The sequence below is a fragment of the Perca flavescens genome, chromosome 4 (genome assembly GCF_004354835.1).
Source record: "Perca flavescens isolate YP-PL-M2 chromosome 4, PFLA_1.0, whole genome shotgun sequence".
Lineage (NCBI taxonomy): Eukaryota > Metazoa > Chordata > Actinopteri > Perciformes > Percidae > Perca > Perca flavescens.
The window spans coordinates 40347832-40374804 of record NC_041334.1 but is presented as its reverse complement, the minus strand read 5'-3'; the positions used below and the strand labels follow the sequence as shown (position 1 = coordinate 40374804).

The following is a 26973-nucleotide window of genomic DNA, read 5'->3' as shown; positions in this document are numbered from 1 at the left end:
GCACACATTTGATTTGTTTAGCAATTCAAAGGTCTGGTGTTATAGCCACTGATGGCTGTTTCCTCAACCAATCCGAGTCAACCAAACGTAGCTTTAGGAATGGGAACATCATTTTCCTAAGGAGCTAGCCAGCCAGGAGCTAGGCCAACTTCATCTAAAGGACAATTTAGGCAGATGGTGGGCTTGCTTGAGAGAATCACAAATCATGTTTAGCACTGGCAAGATAACGTGTCTGCTCAGCTACACATCCTGATCCTAGTAGATAGCCTTTCGTGAAATTTAAAGTTGGTGTTATAAGACCTGCCACTAGATAACCTCCTCCATGGCTGCTGGCCAGCTCTTGAGAGTTGGGTTCCCTGTGAGTCTCAGGCTTGTCACTGTAGTGAAGTGCCTCCCACTGCAGTGCCTCCATTAAAGTTCATGCAGTGATAGCAGGTTTGGGGTCTGGTCTGGCCAAACACAAAGCTGTTGCTAAGGCTGAGGCCATTGATCTATCCCTAGTAAAAGTGCTTATCTTTGGGGCCGGTCCCACAGGCCCCCAGCACTTACAGTCCAGTCTGCCCAGAGCTGAATCAATATTCACTGCAGCTGACACAGAAAAGAAAAGAGGAGAAAATAGACGAGGAGTAGCAGACGTTGAAGCTACATACAAACACTGTTGTCCTGCATTTCTCACTAGCAAGCTTGGATTTCTGTTTCGATATGTTGCTCCCACTGTATATGTCACTATGTTGTACTATACAGGACAGATAAGGGCACCCATTATCTGTCCCGTCTACAGCTTAGTTTGTGTTGTATCAGTAGGTGTGGCACCGAAACTCCAGTGTGGGTTAAAATCCCCTTGTTGTCATCAGGCCAAGCAGAGCTCCTTTCCAACAGCCAGTCCCTCAGCTTGGCCCACCGCCTTCTGCCAACCCAGCAGCCTTGTGAGCACCTCTGTGAGCACTCCTCTCTTATTTCACAGCCGCTTGTTTTCAAGCTTTCTCCCCCTCTCTCTCTACGTCTGTTTTACTCCCCTATCTCCCTCTTTGCCTCCCCTGTGGTGATATATGTTGTTGTCTCCTTGGAACACTGGCTCTGAGCCAAGCAAGCCCTCCCTCCTCATGGCCACCTCCTCGGTTCTAGGAACTCTACTGGACAACCCCAGTACCTCTGTGTACAGACCTATAGGAGCTTTGGAATGCAAGCCCCACAGGGGTTGGGTTGCCCAGTTGAGCAACATGGCCCAATTTCATTTATGATCACTGTACTTTCTGTACTGAGTGGGAAGCTGAACCTGATGGAACGTAGTCTGGGGCAACGGAAGTACATTTCCAGGATAAAGGCTGACATGTCAGGATTTGCCTGTCCGATTCTGCTATCTGTGTATTAGCGTTCTCAAAATCCCTTTGCTATGAGGAAACAACACAACAACCTTCGAGCAAGCAAGCTACATCGTGAAAATTTCAAGTTTTGAAGAAAATTTGGATTGTGCAATAAGGCAGGCCTGCTTGGTTCTTTTAGGGAATGATTGTAAAGATTTACAAATATATGTTTAGGGCATTTACTATCTTAAAGGGACGTGATCGCATGTTTGTCTACCGGTTATGGTAAAAGTTTTATTTTCCAAAGATGGCCTATCGCCTGCACTGAATTAGCGAATTAGGAGGGTGGCTGCAGCTTATTACGCCGGGTAAGATAACGACATGGACAAAAAAATGCTGCTTGCATCATATACGTAAAACCAGAAATACTTGTTGGCAACGATAGATGGAGAGCCATCATGCCAATGCCAATGTTTCGGGACAGATACAAGTACATACGGTGATACACTGGTAGGAGCAAATTACATTTAACCATGTATCCAGATCATTTAAATAGCTCACGTTACTGTATTGTGTGAACAGTTAATTTAATATTGTATGCGTTTTAATTAGAATTAGCCATTCCAGAGGCTCCCTATATGCAAATGTTCCACCAAAACAAGTTCCTTCCTGAGACTATTTTGCATCTGGAGCTTAGCATAAGACGATTGTGACTGATTTAAAGTAATGCAAGAAAAACAGAGCAGTTTTTTTTCTCCTATCCCAGAATGTATGTGTGGTGTAGGCACACCTTACTTCAGCGCTGTCACAACGCTGTGGATATAGGTCAGGCAATGCAAGACAAGATGGCACGTAATGTCTGTGGCTGGGTTAGCTCAGTTGGTAGAGCTGGCGCACATATATACAGGTTTGCTTCTCAACGCGGGTTCGACTCTGACATTTGCTGCATGTCATTCCCCCTATCTCTCCCCTGTCATGTCTTCATCTGTCCTGTGAAAATAAAGGCCTAAAAATGCCCCCCAAATAAAACTTTAAGATGACCTCCGGCAGCGTCACAGAAACTGCATCAGGTGGTGTTTGTTTCCATGCATGATACAGGTTGGGTCCAGCTTTGTGTGCCAACACATGCCATGGAGGGTAGAATTAACATAGCTGTGGCCAAAGGCATTGGGCGTAGTGGAGTTGATCCTCAAATATGTTATGCAACAAGACCTCATTGGCATTAAATGGATGAGTTTTCAGGTACAAATTTGGCACTAACGTTCCCACACATGTACAGAAAAAGCATGATCGAGCTTTAAGCTAAGTCCTAAAGAAGCCAGAGATGTGGACTGTTTGCATCTAAGGACCAGATGAAAGTAGATGCAGGGTAAAACCTGAACTATCTGACTAGGGCAAGTACAAATAAGCAACCAATCCAATGACTCCTGAAGATCCTGGACAGAGTGAAAAATTAGCCAGGGTTATGGGCAACAAAAAAGCATTTTAACCTACTAATCCTTGCAATTTGCATCACTCACATCCTAACCAAGTACCTGTCTGGGATACTGACAGGTGTTAATAGCTGTGAGCTGATATCTTGTCAATGATTGTCAGGACATAACATCTTTGCCTGACAGAAAAGACTGACCAATATCAATAGAAGGTCTAAATCAAGCAATAGAATAGTGCAAATGGACACTATTGAACGTTTAGAAAAAATGCACTAGGTCCTATATTTTATATTTTGGTGACATTGTTTAGGAAAATCCTGGACTGAATGGAATACTAATGATGCATTCATTTGAGCATCAACTTTATCCAGTGAATAGAGCCATGGTTGGAAGACCGAATGATGATTCAGCCTACATTTACATTGCAACATTTTAGTTTTTAAGCTTTGAGTTTTGAGCCAAAAATTATCTCTGTGCACACAAGTGTTTTTAGCGCCAGTAGAAGAACTAATCTCCGTTTAAACTAACATGACACATCTCATCAACATTCTCGTATACTGGGCATAAACAGGAGGCAGCATGTATATTCCCCCCGTGATGAGAGGGGAAAACACCAGAGCAGGGGGAATGAGAGGAGGAAACACCAGAGCAGGGGGGAATGAGAGGGGAAAACACCAGAGAAGGTGGAATGAGAGGGGGAAAGACCAGAGCAGGGGGAATGAGAGGAGGAAACACCAGAGCAGGGGGAATGAGAGGAGGAAACACCAGAGCAGGGGGAATGAGACGGGGAAACACCAGAGCAGGGGGAATGAGAGGGGAAACACCAGAGCAGGGGGAATGAGAGGAGGAAACACCAGAGCAGGGGGAATGAGAGGGGGAAACACCAGAGCAGGGGGAATGAGAGGAGGAAACACCAGAGCAGGGGGAATGAGAGGGGGAAACACCAGAGCAGGGGGAATGACGTAGCAAAAGATATTAGTTTTTAAACCAAAACATAGCGGTGTAAATGTAGCCTCAGTTTGAGGGAATAAGCCCAGGCCTGGTTTAGCGGTGGCTCCTGTGTGAAAACCAGGTAAGTGGATGCTGTTGGACCAAAATGGTGTCTGATGGGCAGTGGGGGTTTGGCTGGTGTTAAACCCTTGTTTCAACTATGATTTCCTGTTTTCTGGGGCCTGTATTTTTAGGCTGAAGCTGTGTCCCACCGCTTTATTTTTGTGTTTAAGTCTACTGACGTGCAGGACAGGCTGCTAGACACAGATGATAATGAACACTTACTGCACTAACAAGTTTTTATTGTTGCATCATTGATTTGTTGTTTGCACAGAGGAAGAAACCGTATGTTTTAGAATCTGAAACCGTGTCCTGTGACTGATAGCAAGTCACCCATTTGGCCTTTGACCCCGGCATTTCCAGGAAAACTAGCACTACATGACCTTTACAAACCACACGCAACCTTTAGAGAGTAACCCAAGTGAGCTGGTTTCTAGTCCTGGCTGGAAGAGACTGATGGTTTTAGGTCATTCTGCTGCCAAATCACTAAGCACAAGTATGCAGACGTCTCACTCCTCTATACCAGCCAGGACAGCCCTTTCTATGTGGGAATGAGGCCAGCTGTGTGTGTGTGTGTGTGTGTGTGTGTGTGTGTGCGTGTGTGTAAAGTCAAGTGACCAACGTTAAAGAGGTCACATTTCAAAGAAGCCTTACAGAAAGTGAAAAGCCGCAACTTCTAAACTTAGGCAAGGCCTGTTCGATTATCACGATTATTTTGGTCAATATTAAAATCACAAGTATTTAACATGATTACTCATTGAAGATGTTGCAATTATTACAGTTAAAAAACAGTGAAACAAATCAACAGTGAAAACACCTTGAGCTGTGAAATTTCCCTTAACACTTTTTTTTTCAGTCAGAACACTAGACAAAGAACTTGACGAAATGTGCAAAATAATCATTTTTCTTCTGTTTTCCAGATCGTTAGGAGCCACAATCAAAATCACGATTAAAATTTGATTTAATCACACAGCCCCAACTCAGGCCAGGCAGACACAACAAATAAAGGCTCTAAGATGTTACAGTTTTCAAGCTCACTTTTAGCAGAGAACTGGTACAGTCTGACTGAACCAGAGACAGACGGAGAGAGAGAGAGAGAGTTAGACAATTCCCTTCCTGCAAGGACAGGGGCGGATTAGCTGAGTTGGTGTTTCACGGTGTCATGGAGGGCAAATTAGACAGTGAGACAACCTGCTAGCTGCTTAGCCAAACTCACTGGAACAGTCATTTTTTAGGCTGACCGTCAAGGCTCATCTTGCATCTCACACCAAAGCATTTCTTTAAGGTTTGCCCACAGGCACAAGCATGGCTGACAAGAAGTGAGAGATGAGGCCCTGTACATGTACCTTCACTATGCCTCCTCTTTCCCAGCCTCACCTCTAAAGGAATGGTGCACTGAGTGTTTTGGAAACTGGAGCGACTGCAGCAGCATGGTGCCTAAGTTGAGGCAGCATGAAAACTTTTTTGACCTCAAACCTCTGCATTCCTGGTTTAGTGAGGATACCTAACCGCATGGTAATGGAGGCTTAGACACCGCATTGTATTTTTGTTTTCACTCAGACTCTCGCTCGACTGAAGTGTGCTGCCATTTCAGGTGTTCAAAGAAAGTACACTCATTCCCCTGCCTCTTCCCTTCCTCCCTGTGCCGAGTTCCTGGGGTCCGCCATGTTGGCATCAGTGTGCGTGTACACAATGTGCCCAGATTGGTCTCCTGGCAGCCTGACACCTCCAGCTTTATTTGCATCACAAGCTGACTTTAAAAAATACATAGGACCTGTCAGCATGACTTTGGCCTGCATTTCTACACTGCACGTGAACTCTTAGATGTACTCAGAGTGTAATTATAAATTCAGTCATATCTTTTTTTGGAGGCAGAGTTGATCCAGCAGCTCTCTGGCTACACACTGCACTACAATTAGCACATTCTATTCCTGTTTCTATTCTATAAAAGTCAGATTTAAAATAGAAGGGTATGTGACAGTATATTAGAAGACAAGTGTGTAATACTATGTGCCAGCCCTGAGGACAGGCAGGCAGGCTCGAGGTGAGAAAGGTTTGGTAAAGACCCCCATGGTGTCTGACGACTGCCCCACCCACCCCCAAACGCACAGCATCAGAATCAGCAGCACAATGACAGTCTCCAAATGTGTCTTGAGTGACCACTTGTGAAACGCTTTTAAATAACAAAATAATGGTAGAATTTTATTGGGAAGAGTTTGTAGGAAATGAAACCATTTTACAGCTGCTGCTTTGACCACTCAGGCCTGCTGGAATAAGACACTGCTGTGGAGATAAGTCTGGCCATGCCAGACTAATAAATAACAAAAGGAGACATTGGTGAATTGGGGGACATTTTATGAAACTAAAAATAAGGTTATTGTATACCGACGGCTGCCTTTTCCAGGCCGGGGAAAGAGCAGGCAGCACCGGAACAAATGCAGCGACACGTCACTTTTAGCTAATAACATCCAAAACATACGATTGACTCTCAGTGATTTCTGTGACATTAAAAAATACTTTGAATGAGTACGTAGTTCTGCTCACAGTTGAGTAGACAGTCCTCAACGCGGCCCAGGACACATACGCGTAAACACTGTAATAAGAATTTGGCCACATGCGGCCTAAACCACCTCCGAATGTGGTCTGAGTGATCAGATCTCAATGTGTCCTGGTTGCATTCCCACCTGTCCTTCATGACTGAAGAGAGGGAGCGCCTAGGACAAAGCCGTGAATCAGAGAAACATTTATATTTATATTTAGATGCAACAAATGATCTATTCAGCTACAAAAAGCCTGGAAGTCGGAAGTAAGAACAGAAGTACAAAGAGTCGTTGCTATGGAGATGATACACCGTCTCATCTCTTCTCATTGGTGGGAACTGGAAGGTTTCAGAACGCTGCAGACCGACGCGTTGCAAGTATTTGCAAGTATTTGCAAGTTTCAACTCGTCTGGTCGTGAATCTGTGGTCTGAACTGGGCTTAAAAGATAACTAACCACACGGAATCCTTTATTTAGATTGACCAGTTTCTAATTCCAATCAGAACCAAGCATATCTTTCATAGATGTATGCTCTATGCTGTACTAGGGCTGGGACGATATGCTTTTTGGTTACGCTCTGTTTTGCTAGGAACGGTTATGGTGCAGTCGCGGTACCTGATAAACAGGACATATTTAGGTGAATCATTGGTAAAAAAAATAGAAAATATCAATTTTGGGGAAAATATTTTAAAATATCCTCGCAAAAAAAATAATAATCACGAGACCTACGAGAATCCATTTTTTCCCCAAACCTACTATGTACAGTATATAATATGTTGGGATCACTCACCTGGACCTGGTCCAGCACCATTCCAGCTGCCACTGTCCCGAACCCAGCCAGCAGGAAGGGGAAGACCACCTGCAGGCCGATGGAGAAGGAGGTCTCCTTGAGGGGTGCCGGTGGTTCTGGGCTCTGATTGGTGCTGGTGTCATCGCTCTCGTTGCTCTGGCTTGCGTTCTCCAGGAGAGCATCCTCCTCTCGCTGGCCTTTGGCATTGGCCCGGCAGTCCATCGCCACCACAATTTCCGTCCTCTCCTCATCCTCTCCGGCCTCGCCGGCCCTCTCTGTGAGAGACGGGACCTCTGTGAGCTCAAACTCGGCCCCGGTCCCTGGGCTCACCTCCTCAGGGCCCTTGGTGAGGATTACCGGGGGGACGGAGCAGTTGGAGTTGAGTAGAGCCGGGCTCGGGGGGCCGCCCTCCTTCTTCGCCTCGATGGCCCCGGAGGACATGCTGATGTCAGGGAGTTTGTCTAGTTCTTTCGACCAAAGTACCATGCGGAAGCCTTTGGAAGACAGTGGACTTGACAAGAAAAGGTCAGGTTGCCTAACAGTTTTGGGGAAGTCAGAATGGAATTGGCCACCTGATCTGGTTTTGAACCTGATCAGTCCAATTGATTTATCCCATTAAAGAGGCTGACAGGGAGTGGGGGTCGCTAATAAAGACCTGGAGAAAACGGCTCTGTAGGAAAAAACCTGCAGCAAGGCACATGCAGCCGGGCGTCTGCACAGCCCGTGTTCCTGTCGGTGCTTAGGGAGCAGAACCAGTATGTTCTCCATTCACTGCAAGGTGCTCAGGGTAGACCGGCAAAAAAAAGAAGAGAGCATACTGGTTCAAAACAGAAGAGAAGAGAAAACAATAGGCGTGGGGACTCACAACAGAAATCCCCTCCAGTCGCTTGGAAACAGTCCTTTAAAGTTCAGTGTAAACTAAAGAAAAAATCGTATCGGAGGTCTGAAGTGGCCTGATTGCAGCGCAGACTAGTAATGCTCTCAGTTCACTGATCATGTCAGACTGGTGAGTGGACCGGGCTGGCAACGTCTCACCTTACACCACGTGGCTGCTGGGAGCTTTTCAAGGGAGATATTTAAAGGTCTGCAGCATGAAGATTGAATTACTGCCGGCAGAAAAAATAGCCCACCTCTCGAACCGGAGCCAAGAGTCACCTGGAAAAAGAACAAATTCATGGATTATTCAAATGTAAACACTTTAAGACCGTTCCAGGTTTGTTTTGAAAAAGAACGTTAACCGTTAAACCGGAAGAAACTGTGGCTGGAGGTGGCCTTTAAGTTCAGCTCTGACTGCAACATGTAAGAGCTAAAAAAAACTATGGTGGTTTTTAAGTTTCCATCTTTGAAAGAATACTTTTTTCTCTGTAATATAGACTAAATATGAGCCATTTTCATCATCATCATCATCATCATCATCATCGTCATCACGATTACTGTGGATGATAAAAACTCCTTAAGCACCATAAGTTCACTTTGATTACTACAAATACTCTATAAGGCCTTGTAATAGACTATAAAAGTATTTAAGCCAACCTAAATCAACCCCCCTGACATCATGGCAGCAGTGGGGGGGAGACTAACAGTCCTAGATCTATGCTAACAGTGAGTTTACATCCAGCGCCAAACTACAAATATTCTACCATTAACAGAGCTACTGGGCACATCCTCTGCAACGGAGTCACACAACTCTCATCTCAACCCCCGGCCCCCCCGGGCCCCCGGCCTCGTTAACATGTCTTCAGGCAAACTCAAAGCAACAGCAGCAAACATAAAAGGTTCAGTCAAGGAAACCAAAAAAGGATTTATTTTACCCAATTTATAGAAGTAAAAAAGCCTCATTTTAAACCTCGTTACATTTCCCATTTTCAACTCCATGTGGAATGAAGCAGCAGAAATGTTGAATGTTTGAGTCATCATGGAAACAGATGTGTGAAGATATAGGCTACATGTCAGGCTAATAGTCCTACGGAGTGATGGTAGGTCTAGCACAGGGGTGTCAAACATATGGCCCGTGGGCCAGAAAGGGCCCGCAAAAGGGTCCAATCAGGCCCACTGGATAACTTTGCAAAGTGTGAAAATTGCAGAGAAGTAATTCATTCCTATTACAAATTTACCACTTTAATCTCCGAGAATATCCAAGTTCTTTCCAAGAGTTTTTTCTCTGAATATTACCCCTCTCTCCTGGGTCTGTAACATTATTATTTTTCCTACAATGGCCTGACAACGCTGTCGTAACAGAAGCAACTTGCATTTGCCAACATCCAGCTGACAAGAAACTCTGTGGCAGATCAAGTTTCTGGAGTGGTTTACTGGTCTGGCCCACTTGAGATCAAATAAGGGGGATGTGGTCCATGAACCGAAATGAGTTTGACACCCATGATCTAGCACATGTATTTTACTGTTCTCTCTCTCTCTCTCTCTCTCTCTCTCTCTCTCTCTAAGCTACAGATGGACCTCAGTAACTCATCACAAAAACTCCTGAATCTTAAATCAGCAGTGACTGAAAACATGTCAGGCCTAGTTACTGTAGAGATGATATTAAGACAGGATGCTGTCAGATCTCTATTGGGATCAATGTGCTGTGGATGGCAGCCTAAGTTTCACCTCACCTGATAATGCACAATGGACACAGATGACATAGAAAGTTGAAGGCTACCTAGAAAATATACAGAACTATATATATTATTTTTTTGTTTCTGGAGGCTAGCTCAAATTGAAGTAGGCATATCAGAATGATGCTTCAGCCTGTGTGTCTTCAGTCTTTTCAGTCATGTGTATGACTGACTGAATACAAATAACTACTAGAAAGTAGTAGGCCTAGGCTACTACTAAATAAATACAGCCTTTTATTTTGAAGGCCAATCTACTTGCTTCCAGTCTTACTGCTGCGGACTTGGCGCGGCTCTCATCCGCCTGCATGTTGCGACATCCGCACAGAGAGTTTGGCTTTTCCCCGCTGAAACAATCCTCTGTTTAGTAGTCAGGACCAACACCACCCGAACCCAACATGGCAAAGGCGTAAATTAGTGCTCCCCTGGTCAGGGCTGAATAGACGAGCCCTCCTATTCTATTCTCCAAGGGCACAGGGCTTTCTGTTCCAGCACCGGGCTGGACCTTATGTCACTGCCACTATCACCACGAGTATAGGACTTGAGAAAATGAATGCAAACACACCATCCTTTCCCATTCTTTATCATCACGATAGACTAGCCTACACTTAGGTTACAGGTTACAAGCTGGAGTTTGTTTTTCAGTTTGAGTCGCTAAGTGACACATTCCGTTAGATTAAAAACAAAAACCATTACGTCGCTCATTCTGTTCTATGAAATTGCAGCTCAGAAGTCCAGCAGGTCATACACAGGTCCTCGGCGGTGGTTACCTTCTGGTGTCAGCGGTCCGGAGAGTAGTGACGAGCAGTAACAGCACGAGCACTCCTTCGCGTGGCTGGCTGGCTGGCTGGATGGATCCTCCGCCTCTTGGTAACGCGCTCAGGCTGAGGCGTGGGCGCCGGTGCGCAAGCCTTATGTAGCCTACAGTACCGGCTCTGCTTTGCACAGCTGCCTTAATGGTTAATGGTGGTTAATGGTTAAACCCTCCCTCCTGCGCGGTTAAGGCTGTGTGTCCCAGTCTCTCCCGACCCCCGTCACATTGCACCCGTCCAGTGGCCCCCGCCGCCCGGCTGCTTGGATGAGCATCTATAATACACCCGTCCGGTGCAGGGGGCCAGGAAGCCACAAGGCGGGCCCTCCCTCCACACTCTGAGCTGACGATATAGACCTCCCCTCCCCTCCATAACCACCCCTCGTTTCCATTGCGTCCCAGCCGTCCCCCTATCCCCTCCCTCTACCCCCATGTGTGTGGAAATGTGTGCCTGTGCGTTGCCCGTCTCCTCCACAAGCCTACTAATTTACTACCAGGGGGCTGAGATAGAAGTTTAAATTTAACAATGGGCCTGGATTCCTGAATGAATGGGCGCACACGCAAATGAGTACAGTCTAAACTGAGCTGGGGTGGACTTGAGTCAATGATCAACAGAGAATACATGAAGCAGCCTTACATAAGTACAAGTTTACACTAAAGTTACCCGAAACCACACGGTAGAAAGAGGGTTCTCGAATACATGTTTTTTTTCAAACGGCATAATATACAAAGAAAGAAAGAAACACATTGAAAATCACCTCAATATTACTATATTTAGCAGTACGTTTATCCAAGAGACTACCTACTTATTACAACCATGCAGGCTAATCTTGTATTCCCTCTCTATTTTTTTATTGTCATTTTTATGGGTTTACTTTACTTTACATCTCCTGTGGTACTATAACATTTTTTTTTTATAACATTGTGGTCCGTAATTGGCTGTAAAAACCTGCATAACATTGTGCTTTTTTTCATCAGTGGATTATTGTGTGTGTTGTGTGTTATCTAACAGATGAACTGCTGTTCCTGGGAGAGCAGCAGCTCTAACAATGTCCCCAGAGGAGCTGCAGCTTTGTTGTGCTGTTCGCCACAGCCCCTCGTCTCAGCATCAGCAGCCTCAGCATCGCCCAGACAGCAGAGGCTACAATCCATCCACATCCATCCCACGATGGTGAGCTGAACTAGTTTGCCCACAGCATAGACATCCAGCAATGACAGGGGAATGAGAGTCAGTCACACTGTAGTCTCTGGCTGGATGGGTGTGGTGCTTTTAGCTCGTTAGTTAACTCATAAGTCAAGGGAAGGTGCACTCTGTGGCTATATTACTCACACTGCAATTAGGGTTTTATAATTTGGCATATTCCTTTTGACTAGGGGTGTCGGACTGGGGGTGGAAAGGGGACTGAGTACCCAGGGCCCTCATGTGAGGAGGGCCCAAAAAGATGTGAGAATGAATAGCTGTGGATGTGGGGAGGGGCCCATAGAGAATGCCTTTCTACAGGGCCCAGAATTTTGTGCTACGCCCCTGCCTCTAACTCATACAAATATACCTTGCACAAGTAGAGTGAGACTTAAAGGAACACGCCGACTTATTGGGAATTTAGCTTATTCACCGTAACCCCCAGAGTTAGACTAGTCCATACATACCCTTCTCATCTCTGTGCGTGCTGTAATGCTGTCTGACGGCTCCAGCGGCATCAGGGCAGCACAGATCCTGCAGGTAACTGGTTCCAGTAATCCTACTGCTCCCAATAAGTGACAAAATAACTCCAACATGTTCCTATTTACATGTTGTGATTTATAAGTCTGGCGTGTACAAAAACAACGTAACATGAGACACAGCCGTCTTCTAACTGTAAACAAACCAGGAACTATATTCTCAGGCAGAAGAATATAGTACTTGGGCGGAGCGATATGCTCGCAGCAAGCCTGTCTGAGAATATAGTTCGGTTTGTTTACTGTTGAAAAAACTCATCTCATGTGTTTAACCTGCGCTAACAAATCTAATCACAACATGTAAATAGGAACATGTTGGCGTTATTTTGTCACTTTTGTCACAATTTGGAGCAGTAGGCTAGTTGGAACCAGTTACCTGCAGGATCTGTGCTAAGCTAATGCTGGAGCCGTCAGACAGCCTTACAGCACGCACGGAGATGAGAAGGGTATGTATGGACTAGTCTAACTCTGGGGGTTACAGTGAATAAGATAAAGTCCCAATAAGTCGGCGTGTTCCTTTAAAGGTCTGGAGGAAGATATGTTGCCGGAACATTAAGACATTGATGGATGCATGCATTGCTAATGCAGAGAAGCAGCATATAGGTCTTTTCTGTTAGAGAACATTAAGTGTAATTAGTAGGAAATGAAATAAATGTTTTGTTTGAACATTTAAATGACATTTTGTGAAATAAGCTTATTCGCTCTTTTGCAGAGAATGAGATGTTCAGATTGATACCACTCTCATGTCTTTTTGGTAAATATGAAAGAAAATTCTCGCACACTCTTTTCCCCTTGGTGCTTTCACTTTGGTTAATTGGTCAGGTTTATTGGTGTAACTGTCTTTTCTATATGGTTCTTTGGGGGAAGTAATTCCCTGCACCACAAAGGAGACCAAGCAAGTGGTGTGCGTGTAGCGTCACTCATTCAAATGTTAAAGTACCACCAGCAGTCAGCTAACACTTAGCAGCCTAGCACAAAAGACCAGGGGGGAACAATTTTGTTACTTTTGGGCAGAGCCAAGGCTAGCTGTTTCCATGTTTCCAGTCTTAATGCTAAGCTAAGTTAGCCAGCTGCTGGCTGTAGTGTCATACTTAGTGTATACATGCCAGTGGTATCAATCTTTTAATCTCACTCTCGGCAAGAAAGCAAATAACTCTAAATCCCAAAACGTTGAACTTGTTTCCAGATGTAAGACAGGAAAGTCTGACTGTTAACTTATTTTCTCTAGATGTCTACGTCAGCGGCCTTTTCCAAGAAACAGGTTTAGTCATTTGGATAATTTGCTGAGTGAAACTGAAACAGCTTTCTACAGAATATCTTCTTTAAGATTTCTTAGCAAAGATTTCCAGATAAAGACTTCCAGTTCACACAGTTACCTATCTGGAACATATGTCTCTTCACAAAGTGTACACTGTAACACTGAATTCTGTCATTGTCAATCAAGCAGTTATAGGCAACATAGAGTACATGAAGGACATCCATTTCTGTGACTTAAAAAAAATTGTGGCATTTTCTTTGCATGCAGACTCAACAATCAGGTCCATTCATTTCCATTCAATTCAAAATACTTTAAAGGCAATCTATCGCTGTAAAGCAGAATTATATTTTTGAAAAGTAAAATAATCGTTTTGAGTATTATCATTCTGTTCCTTATTTTTACTATTGTTATTTCAATTGACTGTGTGTTACGTTTGTCCTTCTTCACATTGAGGGTCTAAGGATAGAGCCAGTGGTGTAGTCTACGTGATATGCAGCTACACGCAGTATACCCACTAAGAAAGCTCCAGGATTTCCATATACCCACTTAAAGGAACACGCCACCATTTGTTGAAATAGGGTTATTCACCATCTCCTTTATATTTATATAGATGGGCAAACTCATTTTTGTCTCAGTGCATGCATTGTCTTAGTCCAGCAGCCGCGCCGCTAGCTTAGCTTATCGTAATGAATGGAATCCTATGTTGCTGGTTAGCATTACTTCTTGTGGCCTGCATATTCACAATGAGTACAAATACTAATGCAGATTAAGACTAGGCAGTTTCCAATGCAGATATTGACTTGGGAGTATATTTGCACCTCTTCAGCTACAAGTCCACCACCATACTTTAGTCCATATGGGCACTTGAACTAGCAACCCTCTGGTTCCCACCCCAACACCATACTGACTGAGCTACTGGTGGATGGACTGTGATGAAACCACAGAGAATGATCACCCAACTCTGCTTCTTCTCAGTTACACTAGGAGTTATGTTTTGGGTCTGTTAGCTTATGTGGACATGGTGGATCATTTAGCAACTAAAACCTTATAAGGTTATAATGTCAGGCATTGTGCTTTCAGCATGTTTCAGCGTGTTTCACTGGGCCCAAATGTTTTAGCAAAACCATTCTAAAATATTACTAAATAGCTTCTGTTTGGTGCTTGGGGTTAGCTGTTTACATTTGTAATAAAAACCCTCCAAAGCTAACTGCTTGTGTAAAATAAAAGCTTTGTATTGAGAAATGGTGTTAAAATCACCTCTAAAATCTTAAAAAAAAATGTTTTTAAAAGGGAACTGTGTAGTTTTTTTTAGCTTAATTTACCTTAACCCAAACTGCTATATCTATCTTACCCTGTCTTTCGAAAGTCCTCAAAAGCTTGGTCAATAAACAGATTACCAACCACCGGGAATCCCACCGTATCCTTTCCACTACACAATCTAGCTTCCGTGCCGGTCATGGCTACAACACAGCTACCTTCAAGGTCATAAACGACATCACCGTCGCCATTGACAAAATTATTACTGTGCAGCCGTCTACATTAACCTGTCCAAGGCCTTTGACCCTGTTAACCATCGTATTCTCATCAACAGACTCAACTACCTTGGTTTCTCTCATAACTGCCTCGCGTGGTTCAATAACTATTTTTCTGATAGGATCCAGCGTGTTAAATCTGAGGGCCTGCTGGCTGAACCTATGGATGTCTCTATGGGGGTGCCACAAGGTTCAATTCTTGGGCCGACTCTTTTGTCCCTTTACATCAATGATGTGGCTCTTGCTGCTGGGAATTCTCAAACCCCCCTTTATGCAGATGACACCATCCTGTACACATCCGGCCCCTCTTTGGCTACTGTGCTATCAAACATCCAGGAGAGTTTCAACGCCATTCAGCACTGCTTCCGAAACCTCCAACTACTGCTAAACCAAGTTCATGCTCTTCAATCGTTCGCTGCCCACCCCTGCCCACCCGATTAGCATTACCGCGCTCGATGGGTTGGAACTAGAAAATGTGGCGGTGTACAAATACTTAGGTGTCTGGTTAGACAGTTCCCTCTCCTTCCAGCAACACATAACTCACCTTCAATCTAAAGTTAAGTCCAGGATCGGTTTCCTATTATGCAACAGGGCCTCTTTCACTCATGCTGCCAAACTCACCTTGGTGAAAATGACAATCTTACCAATTCTCGATTTCAGTGATGTCATCTACAGAACTGCCTCAAACTCTCTCCTGAATAAACTAGATATTATCTACCACAGTGCCATACGTTTTGTAACTAGAGCCCCTCCTAACACCCACCACTGCAACCTCTATGCATTAGTTGGCTGGCCCTTGTTACACACTCATCGCTTAACTCACTGGTACCAACTCATTTACAAATCCTTGCTAGGCAAAGCCCCGCTGTACCTACGCTCACTGGTCACCATAGCTTCACCCACCCACAACCTGCACTCTAGCAGTTAGATCTCCTTGGTCACCCCAAAAGCCCACACCTCCTTTGGCCGCCACTCCTTCCAGTTCTCAATTGAAAAAATGAAAACGTGAAACTCAAAACTCTTATCTCACTAACTCAAAGTACGTCTGTCTGAGCTCCTGTCCGATCACTGTACATGCTAACTGTTCTTCATCTTTCATGCTCTGTTTACGCACCCCTTATTGCATTATTGCAATCCATTATCTTGGTCACGTCCCATTACATATTTGCACAGATGCACATTTTTACCTGCATTGCTATCATATTCTGCTTACACCATTTTGCACTATTCATCCGCCCAGGTATGATCAACTGTCATTCCTCCAACCTATGTGTCACACAATTTTTGTACACCACAATCTGCACTAACTGTATATTGACTCTTTACTACATCTCAGCATTTATATATTCTGTCTATTCTAGTATACTGTGATATTACTGACCTACATCATCATCTAGACCATACTTTGCACCAACTGTATATGCATTTTTATTCTTAGTCTATTAATGCATATCATGTAATTTCTGATCTACATCACTACCTAGTCCACTATTTGCACTAACTGTATATTGACTTTTCACTACATTCAACATCTACATAGACTGTCTATTCCAGTTAACAGTATTATTACTGACCTATATCACTAACCAGACCACAATTTGCACTAACTGTATATTGACTCTACACTATATTTCAGCATTTACATAGACTGTCTATTCATTAGGGGTGGGAAAGATAATAGTGTGAGACAAATACTGTATATGTCAAAATCTAAGCTTTGTCTAGCTGCTTTGTCTAGGAAGTGATAAGCAAACTCAGCAAACAAATTTATTTTTTGCATCGAGAATCGGTTTAGAATTGAATCGTTGGCCTCTGAATTGGAATCAAATTGTGAGGTGCCAAGAGATTCCCACCCCTACTATTCATATACAGTATATTGCATTATAACTGATCAACACCACTAACTAGATCATAATTTGCACTAACTGTTTTTGTTTTGTTTTGTTTGTCTCTTCACTACATCTCAGCAGTGTTATAGACTATTCATGAGTCTATTCATGTATATTGTGTTATTACCATATCACTTTTGCATATCCTTTCGTCTTACTTACACCTCACTTTGTGCCGGCTTTGTATTGCCTACTTAATCTGCACTTTATGTAGCCTTTTGTATTCTGTATTCCTGTATTGTATGAATGTGTAACTGTATGTTGTCCTTCAGGCTGATGCTTTTCTTTGGTTCTATGGTTCCTGATGTCTAGTTTTGGTGGGTTATTATTCGGTTTGATGTAGATAGAAGGAAAAGAAGTATATTATATGTTCAAAATAAAATAAACTGAAATACACGGGGTGACTTTTTGATGAAAGTGTTCATTTAAATTCCACTAAGTGCATCAGCACATTTCAAAAGACATTTTGGGACATCATGCGTCCCACTAAGCCATTGGCATGCAAGGGTGAGTCAGCATGGATATAGTCTCGCTTTGCCAGACCCTCCTCCAAAGCGCGTTGAAGGGGGGTCTGGCTACTCCACCCAGCAAAACGTGCTCTGGTTTATTGGCATTTCTTTAAACCAATCACGGGCAGTGCTAAACTCTGCACAGAGCCGCTGCAAAATAAAAACTCCGATTGGACAGATAGTCTAGCTAGCTGTCTGGATTTACCCTGCAGAGATCGGAGAGGCCGCATAAATCCACCGGAGGTTAGAACGCCAACACAAAGAAAGAGGAAGGAAACGAAAAATATGTGCATCCGGCGGAATTTCCGGCAGCACCGGAGCAATCCCAGAAGTGAAATGCAAAGGATATAGACTAGCATGGATAAGAGCCTGAAACTGAAGCAGCAACATGGAATTCAGCCATCATTCATTTGGTCATTTATACATCCTCAAAGAGTTTTCTCTTGGTGCTACTTGGGGTAGCATATAGTTGAAATTTCCCATTTGACTTCTTTGTTTTTACATTAATCACTTAATGGTCTTTAGGAAGCTGATATATGTATGATGTAGTAGATGTATTTGTATGTGATTTCTTCAGTAGATGTAGTTTCAGATGCTACAATGGCTTGGTGCTGCACATTGACTGCGCTGGTAGGGAGAATGGAAACTCACGGGTTGTCCTTAAGAGGATTCAGGAGCTAAGAAGATTCAGTACACATGGTACAGTCTTTATTAGACAAGGACAAGTTGTATTGCTTTCATCATTATAGTATTTCTAACAAAATATTCTTTGTATCTGTATAAAGTAAATGAGATGTGTCCTGGTGAGTGTAAAAAATGTGTCCTAAAATTTGGTTCAGCAGAAATATATTAAGAGTTTTTACTCTCAAAATTGTTGTGCTTGCGTGTAGACATGGATTCATGCCGTGCTGTATTGTATCAGTGCTTAGTCTGAATTTAGATTTTTGGAGCTACTAAGACATTTCGAAATACTGTGAAATTTCCTGGATGAGAGATGAAATTCTTACGCTCCCTTATGCGTGGTGATACGGTTGGTGGATGTAGTTCGGTATAAAGGAAATAGTTCCTACATACATGAAACTGCTCACAACCAGGACCAGGTTTATCTTGAGTAACCAGGTCATGATTCCTGGAAAGAGACATTGCTGTTGAGCTTTTCCAATGTAGTTTTTTCACGCCTTGAGCACCGCAAGCTGAGTTGCCATCTAGTCCCATCCTATTGGAGAGAGGGCAGACATCTCTACGGTCAATATCTCCAACATGAACTCACATCAAAACTATCTAAACTGATAAATAGCACTACACGTAAGAGAAAAAAAATATGTATTTCTGATTTTGGGGTGAACTGTCCCTTTTAACAGGATTAGTAAAGAAAAATGTTTTCATTTCCTATAGGATCCTTTCTATAATGTTGCCAGACACGTATATGTAACAATCTGAGCCTGTCAGTGGCTAAAATAAGCACTTTTAGTGGATGTACATTGATGGTTGCCCATTGATGGTGAATCCATTGCAGCCCGTGTTGCTGTTCTGCAGGGCTCTGGCTCAATACTGGGCCAGTTTTAAAAATGTTCCCCATTAGTGACTTAGGCATAAAAACATGGCAAAAAAGGGTCCAGGTTGAAAACTACCAAAGATCCCCTTCAATAAGCTGCATCATCGTGCTGATGAGTCAGCGTCATCACCTTCAATAAGCTGCATCATCGTACTGATGAGTCAGCATCATCACCTTCAAAAAGCTGCATCATCGTACTGATGAGTCAGCGTCAGAGCTCTTGAAAGTTTCACCAAACAGTCAGCGTTTGTCAGACTGCAGTAAAGGAACGTTTCTCATTGTCTTCTGTCTCCGACTGTACATGAGATTATAAAACTAGTCAGGATGTTATCAAATGTAGCCTAAACAACCTGACACATTATCACATCCTGTGTAGACAGGAAGTTAAAAGACGAGGCATTTCCTCTGTGTTGAAATATGTATGGCAACACATGTATATATCTGATCATTGTACCTTATGAGATTGCGTTTAATGATACATTGATGACGTGTGAAATAAATGTGACTAAACAAGAATATGCCCGGTAAGATATTGATCTAGTGAGACGGTATGAAGTAACATGTGTTATCCAAAAGTTACACTGTACGCCAGGGGTGTCAAACATACGCCCCGTGGGCCAGAACTGGCCCACCAAAGGGTCCAATCAGGCCCACTGGATGACTTTGCAAAGTGTGAAAATTGCGAATACGTAATTAATTCCAATTCCAAATTTACCACTTGAATCTGTCCGAGTTTTTAATCTTGGAATCTTTTAGAGTTTTTTCTCTGAATATTACCCCTCACTCCCGGGTCTGTATCATTATTATTTTTCCTACAATGGCCTGAGAACAGTAACAGAAGCAACTTGCATTTGCCAACATCCAGCTGACAAGAAACTCTGGCAGATCAAGTTTCTGATCTTTCTGGAGTGGTTTACTGGTCTGGGCCCACTTCCGCTCAAATTTTGGGGTATGAGGCCCATGAACTGAAATGAGTTTGACCCCCCTGCTGTAAGCTGTACAGTCAGAGACAGGACATGGGACAGGGTGCAAGTGGATGGACATTAGCTTTAGAGTGATGAATAAATCAACGTGCCACTGACTGCCAGTGAAGACCCAACCACCGAACGAGCCTGTCCTGAGCTCGGCTTCCGTGTGGACATACGGCGTAGGAGGGGGTCCTTCTGGCGGTTAATGATTCTCCAGCCTAGTTTTCCAAACCAGGAAGTGAGGTGAGAACGGAAGACAAAACAGCACTGGGCCCCAGCAACGCCTCACCAGAGTGGCTGTCCCTGGCAACGCTGAGGCGGTCTGTGCCAGTTTTGGGCCACTTCTGTCCCGGGGCTTCTTTGAGCCCAGAAGAATGTCAGGGGGAGATTTGGAAACCTTCCCTCAGCTCAGGATGAATGGCTGTCCACCGAACACACTCCCCCACTCTCTCTCTCTCTCTCTCCAACCTCCCTCCTCTACTCACAGACAGCCTCAGTCTGAGTCTTCCCTTCTTCTCCTCCACAGTCATTCCATCTCCCAGTGAGAGAGCTGTCACTTACATCATCCAATCACTTCATTCCATCAGAATTCATTTAGCATATCTTTTATTATATATTAGCACACTTTTCGCTTTTATTATAACTGCGTCCTATTTTCGTAGCTTTGATCATCATTCCTTTTAGCAAAAATAACATTGTACTCACCAAGTTAACTACTGAGATCTGGAGACAAGGCAATAATCACTAAAAAAAAGCCCAAGATAACAACAGGTTGGGTTGGGTTTTGGGGTTTGCAAAATAGCAAACAAACCCAAAAAATACTGTAAAACATACTGTAAAAATGTTGAGATTACCTTCAGATTAGCGTATTCTTAATTGCTGCGATGAGATTTGGGTTCACAGCAGGCCGATGAAAAACCTGACCTGTGACCACAGGCTCTTGTAATGAATGAGCTGTGATCTAACAAATGGCTGCCCCAGCAAGCACTACATACTGCCAAAGTCCTAGGTAGAGAGATAGTGACGTTAAACATGGAAGGACCGGTGGGCTCATTCCAAAAGTTACTGATTTAAACTGTGCAACATGGAGAATAACAAACAGTCTTACCGATTAACTGCCTTGTCCTCATTGTGTACTAGTAGGTGTGTGTGTGTGTGTGTGTGTGTGTGTGTGTGTGTGTGTGTGTGTGTGTGTGAAGAGTAACCTCCCAACAAAACAAAATGGACATCATCATCACATCATGGAGAGATGGAAAATTGGAGAATTGGAGAGACAAAAATAGTTTGCTGCAGGTCAGAGAGGACCAGTGTTGCTGTTTTTTAAGTTTTAACCTATTGCCCAATTGATACAAATCTTTATACTTTTTAGTAATGCTGCCCTTTTGCCAAAGTATGCTGTAGTGTTTAGATGGAGACTTTTTTGTACCTTTGAGGATACCATTAGTTTTCATTAGATTACAGAGAAAATCAGTAGAAGGACTTTGATATAAGGACAATGTAATATATATATATATATATATATATATATATATATCACCGGTCAAAAGTTTGGGGTAATTTCCATTCCACCAGCTGAGATCAGTTTAATCAGGGCAGCAGTTTTCAGATGACATTATGTTCATCATTGTAAAAGGGTTCTGGACTGTAGAAGGAGTGGCTGGTCTTTAATGTAATATCTACATTGCCCATTATCAGCAACCATTCATCCAATGTTCCAAAGGCCCATTCTGTTTAATAACATGATATCATTTTAAAAGTCTCACTGAGAAAACATTGGAGAACCCATTTGACATTACATATTACATTAAAGATCAGCCACTTCTTTCTACAACAGTCCAGAACCCTTTTGACATTATGTAAGCACATAATGTAATCTGAAAACTGCTGCCCTGATTAAAAACAATGCAACTGATCTCAGCTCCTATTCTGTCTGTGAGGCATGGCAATTTTATTTGCATAGCACATTTCAGCAACAGGACAATTCAAAGTGCTTTACATAAAACATTAAACATTAAAACGCAATTAAAACCGAATACAACATTTAAAACAGATAAATTAGTTAGTAAATAATGAGTTTTTCGTCACCTCTCTTTTTTCTGATCTTACCAGTGTTTCTCCATGGAGATCTTTTCTTACCAGAGACAGCTTTGATCTTAGTCGGAGCATCAATACCATTTGTAATTTTACAGTTGAAATTATCTACAAGCTCAGAGACCCCAGAGAGGGGGGGCTGAATGAATGATTCACCAGTGTTCTCAGTGATGTACCGTTTTCTGATTACCTTTGTTTGAACACTTTTGGGCACCGAGATAGTGCCGTTAAAGAAAACACAGGAATGATTAGAGAGAGCAGCATCAGTCACCACAACCTTGGAAATGTTCAGACCCTTGGAGATAATCAAGTCCAGAGTGTGTCCCTTATTGTATGTGGGCTCTGTCACATGCTGGGTCAGTCCATAGTTCTCAAAAACACAACACAGTTCTTTGGTCCCTCGGTCCTGAGGGTTGTCAACATGAGTGTTAAAATCACCAGCAATAATTACACAAAGTCAATACAGATTATAGACAGCAGTTCAGTGAAGTCCTGGAAACAGACAGAGATACAGGGACAGTCATTGATATCGGTAAAACAGAGCGGACTCACCAAACATGAGGACAGATGAGGCCGGTAGGGGGAGCTATTGGGGACAACAGCAGGCCTACTAGTTGGTGTCACTGCAAATGGACTGTCAACTTCCTGGGAGGGGGCGTAGGATGTAAACAGTCAATCACGTGAAAAACAAAAGAATTTGAGGTGGTCCCAGCTGTCTCCGTCTGAAGTATAATGGAGTGGAATGGAAAGGAGTTCAGTAATCCTTTACAATGAATGTCATGCCTGCTTTTATTTTTGTCATTTGGTTTTGCATTGTTTATTTGAATGATTAAGCCCCTATAATAAATAAGTTTAATGTTTCCCTCCTGGTTGTCATTTTGGAGTGCCTTCCTGTTTCCATTCGGTTTCATTTCCACGTTTTCTAGGAGCAGCCGACACTTGCTTTGATCTGCAGTCTTTGGAAAATAGCTGGTGGTAATACAAATGGTGTGCAAAAGCATTAGAATGATTATTTAATAATATCAGCATGGGCCTAACGGCATGCTGATGAAAGAGTGGAGGACAATGTTAGCTGCTGCTGGGCATGGGGTGTGTGCATCCGTGTGATAATACTTTATTTATCTTGGTGTGTGTGTGTGTGTGTGTGTGTGTTTTCCCTTACACTCATCCAGTTTCTTGCACCCGAGCATAACTGGTTGTTGTCAGACTGGTTATCTACTGTATGGGAACTTTACTTCTCTGTTTTTAAAGACAGGGTTGGTAATGTTAAAAAAGTCAGCAAGATTTGAAAGTAGCATCTCTGCTAACAGTGTGATAGTGCTGGGCGATAGGGAGGAAATCAAATATCACAATATTTTTGACCAAATACTTTGATAAGGATATTGCGACGATATGTAGGGTTGACAATTGGTGCTTTCACAAAAATTTACACAATGAGATTTTATATAAATAATCATCAGTAATGTGGCTATAATGACTATGTGGGTAAAGGTGAATAATAGAACAGTTACAACAGTCTGGTAAGTTCAGAACATGACATCATTTTACTGTAATGCAGCCTTTAAAACCTGGAAAAAACACTTATGTCATATCACGATAACACGATATCCAAAATCTAACATGATATCTAGTCTCATATCATGATATTGATTTATATAGATATATTGCCCAGCCCTTACGCGACAGCGGTCTTGGTCTCAAGACTGCTTTTTGAAGGTCTCGTCTCATTTTTACTAGGTCTTGTCTCGGTCTCAGAATAAGAGGACTCTGGATTTTATTTTAAGACCCTCATTATTGCTGTGAATCGATGTATAAATCCTGCTTCAAATGCAACCAATAAACCAACTAATTTCTAATTTGAAATGTGTTTGTTAACCCCCTCTCCCTGCCCTTTCACAGACAGGAGAAGAAGCTGTGGCTGTCTGGGAGACGTCACCACTGTCGGCTATAACGTGTGGCTACCTAAACCATAAGGAGTTCATTTACCAAACAGCATATGAAAGAGAACACACAGCAGCGTGACACAGCTAGGACCAACTCAAATTTCTTTCAGCACTTAAAAAGGAAGCATTAAAAAAAAGGTACTCTAAGTGCAAGTGACGCTAGTAAAGCTAACGTAGCTAACGTAATCAATCTGCCTCTGTACCACAACTCTTCAGCAGTGTGGGACTTGCACTGGTCTGGTCATGGTCTTGACTTAGGCTCAACCACTCAAAGTCTTGATTAGTGTTGGACATTGTTTTGATTTGAACAATTCTGATTCCAATTCTGATTTTTGCTCTCGATTCCGGTTCTTATCGATTCTCGAATTCAGTTCTTTGAGGGGTGGAGTTGAAACGGGTCACATGCTTATTTCACTGATCATTTTGTGTTTTATTTTGATTCGATGGTGATTGACAGTTTTTCTGGGCTTTTTCAATGTAAAATAAAACCACTCTTTAGAGCGCTGCTTACTGTGCTGCAACACAACTGGAGGTACGGTGGCCGCTACGGAAAAAAAAACTAGCTGGCTGTTAAATTTGGCTCCGATAATCGGATTTGAAACCAAATTTTCCAAACGATTCCAATAAAAACACGATTCTCGTTGCCCAATCCTAGTCTCGATACACTCTGGTCTTGGTGATTGTTAAGGAAAAAGTCATTTATGAAAAAGGTTCGGCAGACCATAATGACTTCCACAGAAGCATTTAATGAACACTCAGTTGAGGAGACAGTTAAGCAGGCAGTACAGTTTATTGTGCAGTGCCGTATCAACTCTCTAGGTTCCTGTTGAACTCATGCTGGAGGCGTTACGTTACGCTGAACCTTTAAGGTAAACTATGATATTGCGGGCGCTTTTAACACAGATGCTAAAGCCTAGTTCAGCCTCTCTCTCTCTCTGGGAAGTGTGGCAGGCCCAGCGCCCTCCAACAGGAGACAGTCCTGAAACCAAACATTCCTTCATCATGCAGCTGTCTACGTAGACTCCTTGAATCTTAGAGAGACAAACATCATTTTACATGAACAGGTTTGGTTATTAGAGACAGGCCGAATAATCTCGTCCCCTGACCTATGACCTATGAATGACCAGATGTTGTCCGAGCTTTCCCTTAGTCTCATCATACCACAACATACTGTTCCACCACAGTGATGACTTGGTCTCGGTTTATGTGATCTTGACTACAACACTGTCTGCTAACCCCCGCGGGGCTCCCCCCCCACACACACACAGCACGGCTGCGTCACTGCTTCAGAGCAGAGCGGAGAAAGGACCGCAATTTCCCTCATCATCACCGTGCACTTTGACCAGACCACCTTCCACTGGCCTTACGCCCACCACCATGCACCCATCCTCTGATACTCCCACGCATACGCACTGTGGACTTTCCTGCCAAAGCAGCATTTGAATGTGCAAATACACTCGTTCCCGCAAATTATGTAACCTGTTTGGAAACCTTGTGTTCAGATCAAACAAGACTCGTCAGCAAACCACCAGATAGGATCACCTGTGTGCTCTGTCAAACTCACAGGAATGCATACAGGTGAGTTGATGTAGGAGATATTGCAGTATTTGGAGGCTGACAAAAGCCAATAATGTATTACTAAAGAAAATTGACATAACAGCATTCTGCCAATAACAATATTGACTGGTTGGTATTCGCCAGACTGGTAGCCTTTAATGTAACACTTTTTGAGTCTTTTCAACTTCAACGGATATGATTTATTTGAAAATGAACAGTCTGAGTCAACTTCATTATTGATATTTTGAGTATACCTGATTACCTAATTTTTCTAGATGTCCTTTAATATGTCTGAAGTGCAATGAAGACAGCAGTGTGACTCCAGGGACAAAAATATGATTATCGGCATCATTATTGAAATATCTCTTCTCAGATTCCCATATTTTTCCTCTGGAGACCGACACAAAAGATTTCAGAATTTATTTTCTTTCTGTAGTAAAAGTCATGTACTGTACCGTTTATTTTCCTTTTATTTGAATGGTTAGGTGAGAGTTTCTATTCCGGCTAATAACTTTCCCCTTTTGTGTTTGCCAGGGAAATTAGTTAGACCGCTTTAAAGTGTTTGAAACACAGAGAGGAATAGAGAGTGGTCACAAACACAGAGCCAGCCTCACTTGCATGCCATCAAACCATTTTAAAAACAGATATGACAAAGCACATTTCAAAATAAAGTCCCTGTCCAAATTTCCAATTCACAAACAATTAAAGTTGCGTGCCCAGCAGGCAGGTAGAAAACACAATGCTACAATGTCATGATAGCTCATATACTGTATGAATATTTTCAGTAGATGGTAGAGGTGGAAATTACAAATCACTTTGCTGATTTGAATCGTTTCGATCAGTTCAAAGATTTGAGGTAACTGACTACGTGACAAGTTTTCCTTTTCATGTAAATGGACTGTATTTATAGAGCTTTTCTAGTCTTAACGACTACTCAAAGCGCTTTAACATAGTCCAGGAACCATTCACCGTTCACACACATTCTTACACTGTGGCCGAGGCTGCCGTACAAGGTGCCAGCTGCTCATCAGATACTCATTCACACACATTTACACTCGGGCAACTCGGGGTTCAGTGTCTTGCCCAAGGACACTTCGACATGGGACTGCAGGGGGCATTTTATCAGAATACATCATAGAAAATCTGCTTACAAATATAGGAAATATTGGATAAGATAGACCCACACAATGTGATTCTGCTAAATAAAACATCATATTCATTATTAATTCCCCTTATTTTCATTTTAAACTAATTGTATATCCGAATACAATACACATTTTCTATGGGCTCAGTCTGCTACTTTTTTTTAAAAACAATCCCAGTGCTGGTTCCATGGTATCAGAATTTTAGATAGTCACCATGGAAACATGACTTGGTCATGTGACAAGGGCTGGGAAGATTGGCAGAACAGGCAGCCAA

General features: G+C 42.9%; 1 protein-coding gene across 1 annotated transcript in view; it reads right to left on the bottom strand.

Annotated features, from left to right (window-relative positions):
- Positions 1-10827, bottom strand: part of slc41a1 (solute carrier family 41 member 1) — a 37868-nt gene extending 27041 nt beyond the window's left edge. Inside the window, exons 1-2 of the mRNA XM_028575848.1 lie at positions 10496-10827; positions 7117-8271 (exon numbers count right to left, since the gene is read on the bottom strand). Of these exons, the coding sequence (XP_028431649.1) occupies positions 7117-7602 (486 nt within the window). The 5' untranslated portion in view covers positions 7603-8271; positions 10496-10827. The remainder of the gene's footprint in view (positions 1-7116; positions 8272-10495) is intronic.
- Between the last annotated feature and the right edge of the window lie 16146 nt (positions 10828-26973).